This window comes from Sceloporus occidentalis, unplaced genomic scaffold (assembly GCF_023333645.1).
Source record: "Sceloporus occidentalis isolate IW3139 unplaced genomic scaffold, rSceOcc1.0.p SCAF_76, whole genome shotgun sequence".
Lineage (NCBI taxonomy): Eukaryota > Metazoa > Chordata > Lepidosauria > Squamata > Phrynosomatidae > Sceloporus > Sceloporus occidentalis.
This window is the reverse complement of record NW_028317056.1, coordinates 1667742-1680067: the sequence shown is the minus strand read 5'-3', so window position 1 is coordinate 1680067 and position 12326 is coordinate 1667742. Positions and strand designations below refer to the sequence as shown.

Here is a 12326-nt window from a genome sequence, read left to right as displayed (position 1 = left end):
TCCCAATCAATTTGACTTTTCCATGCAGTTTTTCAGTCAATGCAGATTCAGAACGAACATTTTCATTATTTGAAAGTGCGAGGGAATCGATCTTTTACTCTGAATTCTGGAAACAAAGAGGTAAACGGGTTAAGTCTCAGTCAATGATCATTAGAGCTAATACTCCAGACTCCGGTTAAAATGTAACGTCACGTCTTGTCTCCTTTAAGCGCTCAATCAATTACATAAATCGATAAAAATTAACGACAGGGGGTATTTCTTATTTTATCGAAGTGTCTAAAATAATCTGTGTGTTTATTTAACATTAGTTTGGTAAAAGCCCACCTTTTGGTTATTAGTCCGTGTATATATTTTCTTATATTATATATTATATATTTTCTATTTATTGGCAGATAGAATATGATGAATTCAGTCTGTGAAAGGTTTTTTTAATATTTTATCTCTGGGCGTTCTGTCACGACAAACTCTTCACACCCCCTTCTGAAGCTTACATCTTCCACTTATGTCTTGGGCCAATTTTATGCTAAAGGGGAAGCCACATGGAAAAATATCTACATTTTTAGATCTTTTATCTACTAGACAAACACCCTGACTCCCTGTGTCAAACGTAGAATGGCTCAGTCTTAATCACTGAGTTGGACTCTCTAACTAATGAAAGTCAATGGAGGAACGGACTTCATTAGCATCGCCATAAAGCATCAGGTTAGTGTGGTGATTGAGCAGGAAAAGTCAGCGATGGGTTTATTAATGTATATAATGCTGGGATATATTACTATATACAGTGCTGGAGGTTATATTACTGTATACAGCGCTGGGGGTTATATTACTGTATACAGCGCTGGGGGTTATATTACTGTATACAGCGCTGGGGGGGTTATATTACTGTATACAGCGCTGGGGGTTATATTACTGTATACAGTGCTGGGGGTTATATTACTGTATACAGCGCTGGGGGTTATATTACTGTATACAGCGCTGGGGGTTATATTACTGTATATAACGCTGGGGTATATTACTGTATAGAGCACTAGGGGTTTAGGCTCAGATAGAAAAACATTTTTCCCATAGGGTTTCCCGTTTAAGGACCCCCCCTATCCATAAATTAGAAGGAGGTCTGCGGGTTGCTGATACGGAGGTTGTGAATTTGTGTCGTTATTTTAACCTCCCGTGTTTCTTCGCCGCGTTGAATCACACGTTCGTGACGAGGGATTCACTCTGTTTTGTCACCGGCAGCATTTCTCCCTCCTACACGTTGTCTTCCGTCACCCATTTTGCTCGATATTCATTTTAGTTACAGAGCTGGGGGACATTTCGAGGTCTTGAAAGGTTTTGGGACATCCCTCTTTAGCCACAATGTGGGGCAATTGGGTCTAATTAGTAAGAAGTCTAGTGGTCACAAAGTTAAAGGTTAATGGAATCAGACCAGACTCGCTTACTTGAGTGCCTGCAACTTAATATTTTGCACATTTCAGGCGAGGGCATGTAAATCGAATGAAAAAAAATCACATGTCCTCACCTTAATTTTGCAAAATAAAAATAAAAAAACAAACCCTGCAATATATAATTAAAAATGCCTTTAAATAAATAATAAAGACAGAATGAGAGTCCAAGGACTATTAATCAGAATGGCGCCAGACAACTGCCTCCATCCTCTGCCCTACCCTAAAGAGGGTAATAAATAAAGCCCACCTATAAAACCCCTTCATCCCATCTTTAGAGGGATTCGGATGGGTCTCCGAATGTATTTATGGACCATATCCCATGATACCCCGCACTCCCGCCCCATCCCTGTTTGGACGGGGCAATTAAATGCAACATTTTTTACTTCTTGCGAGTGAAAACGCCTTGAAAAATCACCAACAACCCATTGTTTAGTGAATAGACCTGCCTATGACATCACAGAATGACCCTATAACATAAATTGATGGCTTAGTACTTTGTAGACTAAAATTTTAAGATAGGGGTACAGAAAATAAGTGAAACGAGGTCTGAGTTTGTTGGTTTTTTATTATCTTTCTGGTTTGAGTCCTGAATTCCCCTTTGGACTTTTGGCCACTAATCTCCTAGACGCACCCTTTGTAAATCCTTTTAGGATATGAAGATTAGATTGTTGGAGTATGCGGGATAAGATGGCAAATAATGATAAGAGGTCAAATGATCCAATGGCTGAAATATGTGGAGTGCGATGTGCTGCAGCCAATGCTCTGCGTGTTTCTATGTGCAGGACATGGTGGTTAGAATGTGCAGTGCAGAACCATCGGAATGTGCGGGACAGAATAGAAATAATAAATTGTGCAAGAGGAATCAGTTAGAAGTAGAACTGGCAAACAAGAAAACTTTGAATATACAATCTTAATTGTTCGAATGTGCGGGAGAGAATGTTTGGAATAAATTGGATAGAATGTTTAGAATGTGTGAGTGCGGATGTTTAGAATGTGTGAGTGCGGATGTTTAGAATGTGTGAGTGCGGATGTTTAGAATGTGTGAGTGCGGATGTTTAGAATGTGTGAGTGAGGATGTTTAGAATGTGTGAGTGCGGATGTTTAGAATGTGTGAGTGCGGATGTTTAGAATGTGTGAGTGAGGATGTTTAGAACGGGCAGGAGGCGTTACTTAGAATGTGCAGAACAGAATGTGTGTTTAGAATGTGCGAGTGAGGATGTTCAGAACGGATATGAATGGAAATGTCATGACGTCTGTGTTATGAAACGTGCAAAGTTTGGCAGAGCTACGTCCTCACCCTGCGGTTCAAAGGTTCGTTGGCACAAAGAGTTGATTGCAGAGAGCCTCCACGTGTCACTCACTTCTCTGTCTCTTAGAGGTTGAAGAAGAGACCTCTGAGGTTCTGAACTCTCTGCCTCTTTTTAACGTTGACCCAATAAATTGTATCAATTTGATTAAAGCCGTTCTCTCTTTCTCTTAAAGGAATGTATGTTCTGTATTAGAGACGAGCTCGCTGCTCGTCCCTGTAGGATGCGTTAGAACAATCAGCCAGCACACGAAGATCAAAGAACCTGACCCTGGCTTTTCGTGTGCCTTGGAGACTTATTACTGACTATTGGTCACTATCTGAGTGAGACGTTTAGAAGAAGAATTGATTTTATTTACACCGTTTAATTTATAAGCCCATTTTCTGCCAGAGGTAAAAAAAAAGGTGAGTTTTGGAGCCTAAAGAGGGACTGGCCAGATCAAGAAGGACACTTGGAGGGTATGAATTCAGATAAAAGGGTAATTCTGGTGTAATTGCCCCTTAGAATTCGCCGAGTTTATTATTCACAAATAGCGGTTTCATTCGGTGGACGCGTTGAGAATAATAAGTGAGATTTGCCGGTTATCTGCGAGACAGAAGATATTTTGTGATTATTAATACATCCCGGTAATAATCACTGCCGATCACAGACAGACCGCCAAGGTCCTTCATTAAAAAAGGTGATAAAATACCAGGCACTCTGCATGCGCGGCTGCATCGTTACAGCAGCCCAGGCGAGGATGCAGATCACGCCGTAGGCCGTCACATGACCATGGCTTTTGGTGCCTTGGCGCTGGGTGTTAGTGTGAGTGTGTGCCGGCTTGTGGCATTAGAGTGCAAGGCCTGAGCCTAGGGCTAGTGGCAACCGGGAGAGGGGAAGAGTGAGTGAGTGTGAGTGTTAGGGCGAGAGGGTGTTAGAGAGAGCGTGTGTGTTATTATGTGCGTGTGTTTTAGTTATATGGGGGTGTAGAAATACCGCACACAGATGCCCCTAACCCTAGCCTTACTTCTGACCACCACTCTATCAGTCCATGCGCAATAAATGACAAAGACGCTTTATCCTGAGTAATTCTGCATTATCTGTGATAATTGCTGCTGGGGTTTTTCTTGTACGCACTGTAAGTGTTTGGGAGGCTAAGCGTCCCCCGCTGTCCCCCGAAAGCCTTTGTGTCTGATGATGACACGCGCGTTATTTCAGTGGAATTCATTAATTTCTCAGAAAAGGATTGTTATTTACCACGGATTCTGTGTGTACATGTGTGTGTGGTGTTAGAGTGAGTGTGTGTGGTGTTAGAGTGAGTGTGTGTGGTGTTAGAGTGAGTGTGTGTAAGTGTGTGTGTGGTATTAGAGTGAGTGTGTCTAAGTGTGTGTGTGGTATTGGAGTGAGTGTGTGTACATGTGTGTGTGGTATTAGAGTGAGTGTGTGTGTTAGCGAACATTGTTAGAGTATGTGTACATGTATAGTGTCAGCATGAATGTACATCCGTTAAAGTTAAAGGGACACGCGTGTACGTGTTAACTCTTCATCGTTATATGGACTCAAATGGTTAAACTGATATGCCTGGAAAACCAATTAGTGGCTAAAAAAAGAAACCGCGACCTTTTCTTTTTAATTCTAACCATTATTTATCCTGTTCGATGTGAACATGCGGCCGTAGAGCGAAAATGGTAATAAAGCAATTCATTTAACGCTACAAATCTACAATAACATATTCTGCAAATATCTGTATTTAGCGTTAAATAAGTTTGTAATAAGCATAAAAAAAAAAAAAAGTTACTTTCATTGATAAAACATTTGGACATCTAAGTAGATTTGTTACTTTTCCCCAAATCCTATATTTTTCAGCTCTATACACTTAATAAAGCCACTGATCGCCGTGGACTACAACTCCCATGATGCATTGCATGCTGGGTACCTGGAGCTCACCTGTCCCGGCGTATGCCTCGCAAGCAGCAGGGCAATGGGTGGGGGGAAGGGAATCTCTCTATTTTACGATCTCTTCTGATACATACAAAGGTCTAGTTTGTACTTTTAAGAGACGCAGCAGCAATTGTTAAAAACAAAAAAATTGATTTTAAAAATAAATTTTAGATACGGCAGACGTTCGGGGGGGGGTTACGCAAAAAAAAGGGGTCCTGGTGCTGAACAGGGCCCGTTACACAAAAACCAAAAATGTCCAATATGGTTTCGGTTATTCCAAGGTTACGAAGAGGTCACGAAGAAAACCATTTTTGCAGAATATACCAAGTCCACGACATAGGCGATGAGGTTAATGTACGTAAGGAAGGTGATGCCGAGCACGTTATCCCAAAAGCACACTGCTGGACAGTTGGAGGGTCTGCTTGGGTTATCCTTAAACCAATAGTACGGCCAAATAACCGCCACCGTGATGTACATCGCCACGGAGAGGATATTATAGCCAATCAGTACCTTCTCAAAGCTGAGGGGTAAACGTGGCAAGAGGCGTCCGATGGTAAGGATGATGATGAGCGTGGTGATGATGAAGCAGATGGAGTAAACCGCTACGCACCACTGGATCCCAGGGTATCGGTAGCCCCCAGACAGAAGGGAGAAGATGATACAGGCCACGTAGGCTTGGAAAACCTTAAGTAAGCCAGGTATGGTGGACAGGAAACCACTGATCTCCCCGGGTTTTGCTCGAGTGAGACCCACCTCTACAGCGTAAGCAAAGAAACATAAGATCGACGTTGTGGTTGCTCCACCAAGGTGGCCACAGTGGGATCCAGAGCAACCTCCATGCAAATAGACAGCGGGATACATGATGGAGGTGGTGAAGAGCATCAAGGTGGCCAACATGGCGAATGCCGACGTAAAGTCTTCCCATGAGATAGGGATACGGTTGTAAAACTCAGTCAACTCCAAAACGATGATTAAGATGGTTATGGCAAAGCAGAAGCACCAAGTAAACATGCTCCAGGCACCATAGGAGTCCCTATATGCAGTGACGCTGGCTACCAAGCTGAAGGAAATACAGGAGAAGACAACTTGAAGGATACGCACGATCCCCAGTGGGGAAGCCAAGGACTTGAGATTCATATCTAAGCTTGGAACGGTAGTATTGGTCTAAATGCACGTCCAGAAGGTTCTCACTCGCGATACCAGTGATGGTCGAGTTGGATAAAGCGGTTGCCTTTGCTTTGTGGACAGGTTTGACCGGTTGGAACTCAATTACAAAGCAGGTTCAACTCAGTAATGGATGCTAAGTTGTTGGCATGAGGATGATGGTTCCTTCTTAACTACCAGGACCATGGAAGCCCAACGTGTCCTGTGTCCCGGGGGCCGAGGCCAGCCCTGGGCGATACACTTCTACCTCTATCGGTTCCCTCTGCCTTTCTCACCTGCAGAAGGTTCAGCTTGTGAAGGTCTTGTAGGAACTGGACCTTCTGAACCGAGAACTGAGATATATCACCGACGCTGACAGTAGCTGCAACGACTCGAAGCTCGAAGTTAATTCCTGTCTCCCCGTCTCCGTGCAGGCGATGGGTGTGTTGTAGTTTGGGATTTAGGCGTGCTTGGTTTGGCCGTGTTTAATGTTCGCTCGAGCTGTACACACCCCTGCTGACACCCTCCTCGCTTCCAACAGCAGTCCAAGGACTTTACTTCCTGATCATGATAAGATACGTCAACATTCTAAATAGAATCTACAACGCACTGAACTTATTTAATAGAAATGTATAGATATGATAACTGGAGAGGAGAAGACTCAAACCTTCATCAGTTGTTGGTCTCGTCTTAGATTCAGGAGCCGTATGCCGATCCCGCGCATGTTTAGATTACTTTACTGCGTTGTTATAATAGGATTGTATCTATCGGCGCCTCGTCCGCAACGCGCTCGGCGGATCAGGCAGCTCAACCACTGAATTAACGCTCAACCACTAAAAGGGAGCGGGGATACGAGCAGAAATTCTTTAAAAGTCCTGCGACGTAGGAAATGCATTGTTGTACTTGCTGGCACTCAAAGGGTTAAGGCCGTAGTATCCTGTTTGCTGTTAGTTTGCGTATTATACAGCGCCGGCGCAGGTACGGTATATAAAAGCATTCGCCGCATGGATGTTGGCAGGGAAATGAGGTTTTCTGGTTAATCATTGCGGTCGCGGTGGGAACTTTTCCTGCCAAGGTGTGTCCTGTCTGCGCGGTTTCACAAATACCTCCAAGTCTGCGCACAGTGAGCTTGGATTTATTTTTTGGCGGTGTTAAAAAATCTTTAACTGCTTGACCTCCAGGAAACAGGGAATCGTTTTGTTCCACTGCGACAGGATATCTGTGTCAACCGCTTCATATCGCTTCATACCGCTTCATACCGCTTCATACCGCTTCATATCGCTTCATACCGCTTCATATCGCTTCATACCGCTTCATACCGCTTCATATCGCTTCATACCGCTTCATACCGCTTCATATCGCTTCATACCGCTTCATATCGCTTCATACCGCTTCATATCGCTTCATACCGCTTCATACCGCTTCATATCGCTTCATACCGCTTCATACCGCTTCATACCGCTTCATATCGCTTCATATCGCTTCATATCGCTTCATATCGCTTCATACCGCTTCATATCGCTTCATATCGCTTCATACCGCTTCATACCGCTTCATACCGCTTCATATCGCTTCATATCGCTTCATACCGCTTCATACCGCTTCATACCGCTTCATACCGCTTCATATCGCTTCATATCGCTTCATATCGCTTCATATCGCTTCATACCGCTTCATACCGCTTCATACCGCTTCATACCGCTTCATATCGCTTCATATCGCTTCATATCGCTTCATACCGCTTCATATCGCTTCATATCGCTTCATACCGCTTCATATCGCTTCATACCGCTTCATACCGCTTCATACCGCTTCATACCGCTTCATATCGCTTCATACCGCTTCATATCGCTTCATACCGCTTCATATCGCTTCATACCGCTTCATATCGCTCGTTCTGTTAATTACTTTGTATTTAGTGGCAACCTGCAAACAAATAAAATACTTTATCTGAACCAGGGGAGAGCCTGGGGTTACTCGCTCTAATACCATGCTAACGCCATATGCTATAACACACACATGCTGGGGGGTTATATTACTGTATACAGCGCTGGGGGTTATATTACTGTATACAGCGCTGGGGGTTATATTACTGTATACAGCGCTGGGGGTTATATTACTGTATACAGCGCTGGGGGGTTATATTACTGTATACAGCGCTGGGGGTTATATTACTGTATACAGTGCTGGGGGGTTATATTACTGTATACAGCGCTGGGGGTTATATTACTGTATACAGCGCTGGGGGTTATTACTGTATACAGCGCTGGGGGTTATATTACTGTATACAGCGCTGGGGGTTATATTACTGTATACAGCACTGGGGGGTTATATTACTGTATACAGCGCTGGGGGTTATATTACTGTATACAGCGCTGGGGGTTATTGCTGTATACAGCGCTGGGGGTTATATTACTGTATACAGCGCTGGGGGGTTATATTACTGTATACAGCGCTGGGGTGGTATATTACTGTATACAGCGCTGGGGGGTTATATTACTGTATACAGTGCTGGGGGTTATATTACTGTATACAGCGCTGGGGGTTATATTACTGTATACAGCGCTGGGGGTTATTACTGTATACAGCGCTGGGGGGTTATATTACTGTATACAGCGCTGGGGGTTATATTACTGTATACAGTGCTGGGGGTTATATTACTGTATACAGCGCTGGGGGTTATATTACTGTATACAGCGCTGGGGGTTATATTACTGTATACAGCGCTGGGGGTTATTACTGTATACAGCGCTGGGGGGTTATATTACTGTATACAGTGCTGGGGGTTATATTACTGTATACAGCGCTGGGGGTTATATTACTGTATACAGCGCTGGGGGTTATTACTGTATACAGCGCTGGGGGTTATATTACTGTATACAGCGCTGGGGGTTATTACTGTATACAGCGCTGGGGGTTATATTACTGTATACAGCGCTGGGGGTTATTACTGTATACAGCGCTGGGGGTTATATTACTGTATACAGCGCTGGGGGTTATTACTGTATACAGCGCTGGGGGTTATATTACTGTATACAGCGCTGGGGGTTATTACTGTATACAGCGCTGGGGGGTTATATTACTGTATACAGTGCTGGGGGTTATATTACTGTATACAGTGCTGGGGGTTATATTACTGTATACAGCGCTGGGGGTTATTACTGTATACAGCGCTGGGGGTTATATTACTGTATACAGCGCTGGGGGTTATTACTGTATACAGCGCTGGGGGTTATATTACTGTATACAGCGCTGCGGGTTATATTACTGTATACAGCGCTGGGGGTTATTACTGTATACAGCGCTGGGGGTTATATTACTGTATACAGCGCTGGGGGTTATTACTGTATACAGCGCTGGGGGGTTATATTACTGTATACAGTGCTGGGGGTTATATTACTGTATACAGCGCTGGGGGTTATTACTGTATACTATTTGTTTCTATGGGATTTCCCTTTAAGGATTGACAGACTCTCAGCTCCTGCTTTTCTCTCTAATCCCCCCCCCCGCCGCCTGTATGATTTTCCTCCGTCGCTCCCCGGCAGCCGCCGTTTCTTTATTGCGTCTCTCTGTTTCTAAGCAGATTCTTTTTTGACCCGAACACAAGGAGCGCGTCGGCTGTTATAATAAATATTAAATATAATAAAATATCCATTTAGCCGGAAAACTAATAGAATTTTCATAATTCTCTGAATGATAAACGGTTCCGCAGGTTGGAGGCTCTCGGCCCCAGATCCTCAAACACTTTATTACTCCATCGCCCGTTCTAATATCGGGGGATTACACGTCTCGCTCTTCCATAGGGGTGACCTTTTTTAGGGGATACCCCAACACTGGGATGATGGGAAGGGGGGGGGGGGTGCCAATGTTTATAATATTGGTCATTGTTTTATTTTTGGGGGAAATGTTATTATCATTGAGGACCCGGGGGGGGGGGGGATTTTGGGCTCTGGTTTTCCTGGGTACGTTGGACTATGAGCCTGTCACGTCCTCCATTCCCGCTCGTCTTATTCCGCGCCGACGTCCTGCGCACAACGGAGCCCCCTGGAGATTTATCCGCTCGGGATCTTCATTCTCCTCTAAATAATAAAATTCTCTGCCTTTTCTCCGCTTTTGATTTCCATAAACATTTTTCTTTAACGTTTCAGAGGGAATTTAACGCCGGTTAGTGACGTGTTTTCGTGTGTCAAGGATGCCTTTGTGATTACCCGAGCGAGTATCGCGGGTTTTCACACAGAAATTGATATGTTTTTCAAGCCCTCTTCACCTCAAAGACAATTTGCAGCTAATTTGATTTAGAAAAAGCACAATTTTCACGATCCAAGACCACATTTAAAATCATAATGCTCAAGGGTTGCAAGGTTCTAGAGCCTCCAATACTGTAGCCTAGAACCGACCATTTTGGTGGTAGATAAGTGGAACAGCCTCCCAGCAGAGGTGGTAGAGGGTAATACAGTGAGGGGATTAAACACGCATGGGATAGACATACGGCTCCTGAATCTAAGACGAGACCAACGACTGATTAAGGTTTGAGTCGTTACAGCAGGAGAAACGGGCGACTAGACGGTGGCCGAATGGGGCCGACCTGCCGGCAGATGCTATGTTCCAGACAGACCATGCAGCGGGCAGCTCCCATTCTAGGACATCCCATATGGGTAACTAAGCAGTATTGGCAAGACTCCCAAATGTGATGCAGTCACCATGGAAACCAATGCTTTTGCACCAAAATTCCTCTATATAAAAATGTTTTGTGCTCTTAAAGAAACTCAGAAACAGGATATTGCGGACGGAAACCTTCGCATTGCCGATACATCCATTAATGACAGCTTAATAGGATTAATCGGGGAAACGCGCGTTGAAGCGGGGGCCGGCCGGACCCTCTAGCGATAGATAAATGTTATTTTTATGCTAAAGAGTCCCGAAGCTCCTCGAATGTAAATCCAATCAATGCAAGATGCGGCAGACTAATCTAATACCATATTACATACATTTATCTAAAGAACCCAAAAACGCATTTAATTCACTCACCTATAGGCAGGCCCGGACTGGGACAAAAAATAGGCCCGGGCATTTGAGACTGAGCAGCCCATTTTTATTTATTTATTTATTTATATGCCAGAGATGCCACTGTGCCCCCTGATATCCCTTATACCTCCTATATGACACTCTGTCCCGTGATAGAAAAACTGACAGCGCTAAAATAGGTATGAAAATATATGCTTTAATAAATAGACAAAAAAAATAGATAATACATAATACAATATCAATATATATATATAAATATATGGACAATACAAGCAATAAATCAAATATTACAGCAATCAAAAAAAAATTCAAGAATGCACATAATTAATAGATCCCGAAAAAATTATATCTGCCCACCAGGGGTTAATATATCAACAGAAGAAACATGGGGCAAATAAGCAAAAAAATAAAGATAATACTCCAGGCTAAGCTTACCCAGTGGTGCTTATTTGCCCTGTTTTTCTTCTGTTGATATATTAACCCCTGTTGGGGCAGATGGAAGTGAAGTAGTGGAAGTTGCGCACTAAAATCCAAATTCCCCGCAGCACTGCAGGGGACCTGGATCCTCTCTCGCAGCCAGTCACAAACTAAGAAACTCAGACCACCACGCCAACTGAATTGCGGCGCTCAGCCAATCCTCTAGGCTGAGCAATGTGACTAAAAAAAGTCATCATACACGGGACCCCTGAAGCCACAATCTAGTGCCACAAATCCTTTTTAATAAGATACGCAGGTTGAAATAAGAGTAAATAACACAATACCTTTACTTTTGCTGGGCCTAGAATGTTTTGACCTCTGAAGTGACAAATTCAGGAGGGCGTTTTATCTCTGGATAAGTAAAAATTAAATAGTTCAATTTAATCCTACAGAAAGTAAAAAGCCAGAAAACAGATGACTAAATACACATCAGGACAGGCTCTGCCACCCAGTCAGTCACACACACACTAGTGATGGGAAGTTCGGATCATTAAAGTGAATCGGATCATTTCGATTCGTTCACTGAAATGATCCGATTCATGATCCGGATCTTCGGATCACTCAGTGTGTCTGCACGGAGTTACTGTTTTCCAGTAACTCCGTGCAGGCACACTAACGATTGGCCCCGCCCCTTTCATTATGAATCCTCCCCCCTGCCTCCAGTGATGTCAATGAAGGCAGAGAGTCGTTCAAAGATTCGGATCTTACAGGGATCCGAATCTTACAGTGATCCGGATCACTGTAAGATCCGGATCATTGTAAGATCCGGATCATTGTAAGATCCGGATCATTGTAAGATCCGGATCTTTGAACGACTCTCTGCCTTCATTGGCATTGTAATCATTCAGAGAATGTCACCATACTGTTATAAATAATACATTCATAATCACTGCCCCCAGGATTTACATTCCCCTTTACCTGCAACTGCACCTTAAGCTAACTTTATTAAATTAATTAAATTAACCCTCACCATTAAATTAACCCTAAACACCCCATCAACCATGACTGCCCT

The 12326-nt window shown here is 43.6% G+C and overlaps 1 protein-coding gene across 1 annotated transcript; it reads right to left on the bottom strand.

Moving 5' to 3' along the window:
• Positions 1 to 4951: 4951 nt before the first annotated feature.
• Positions 4952 to 5818, bottom strand: LOC149285732 (myeloid-associated differentiation marker-like). The gene has a single exon (XM_089495079.1). The coding sequence runs from the start codon at positions 5804 to 5806 to the stop codon at positions 4952 to 4954; it is 855 nt and encodes a 284-aa protein (XP_089351205.1). The 5' UTR covers positions 5807 to 5818.
• Positions 5819 to 12326: the final 6508 nt, after the last annotated feature.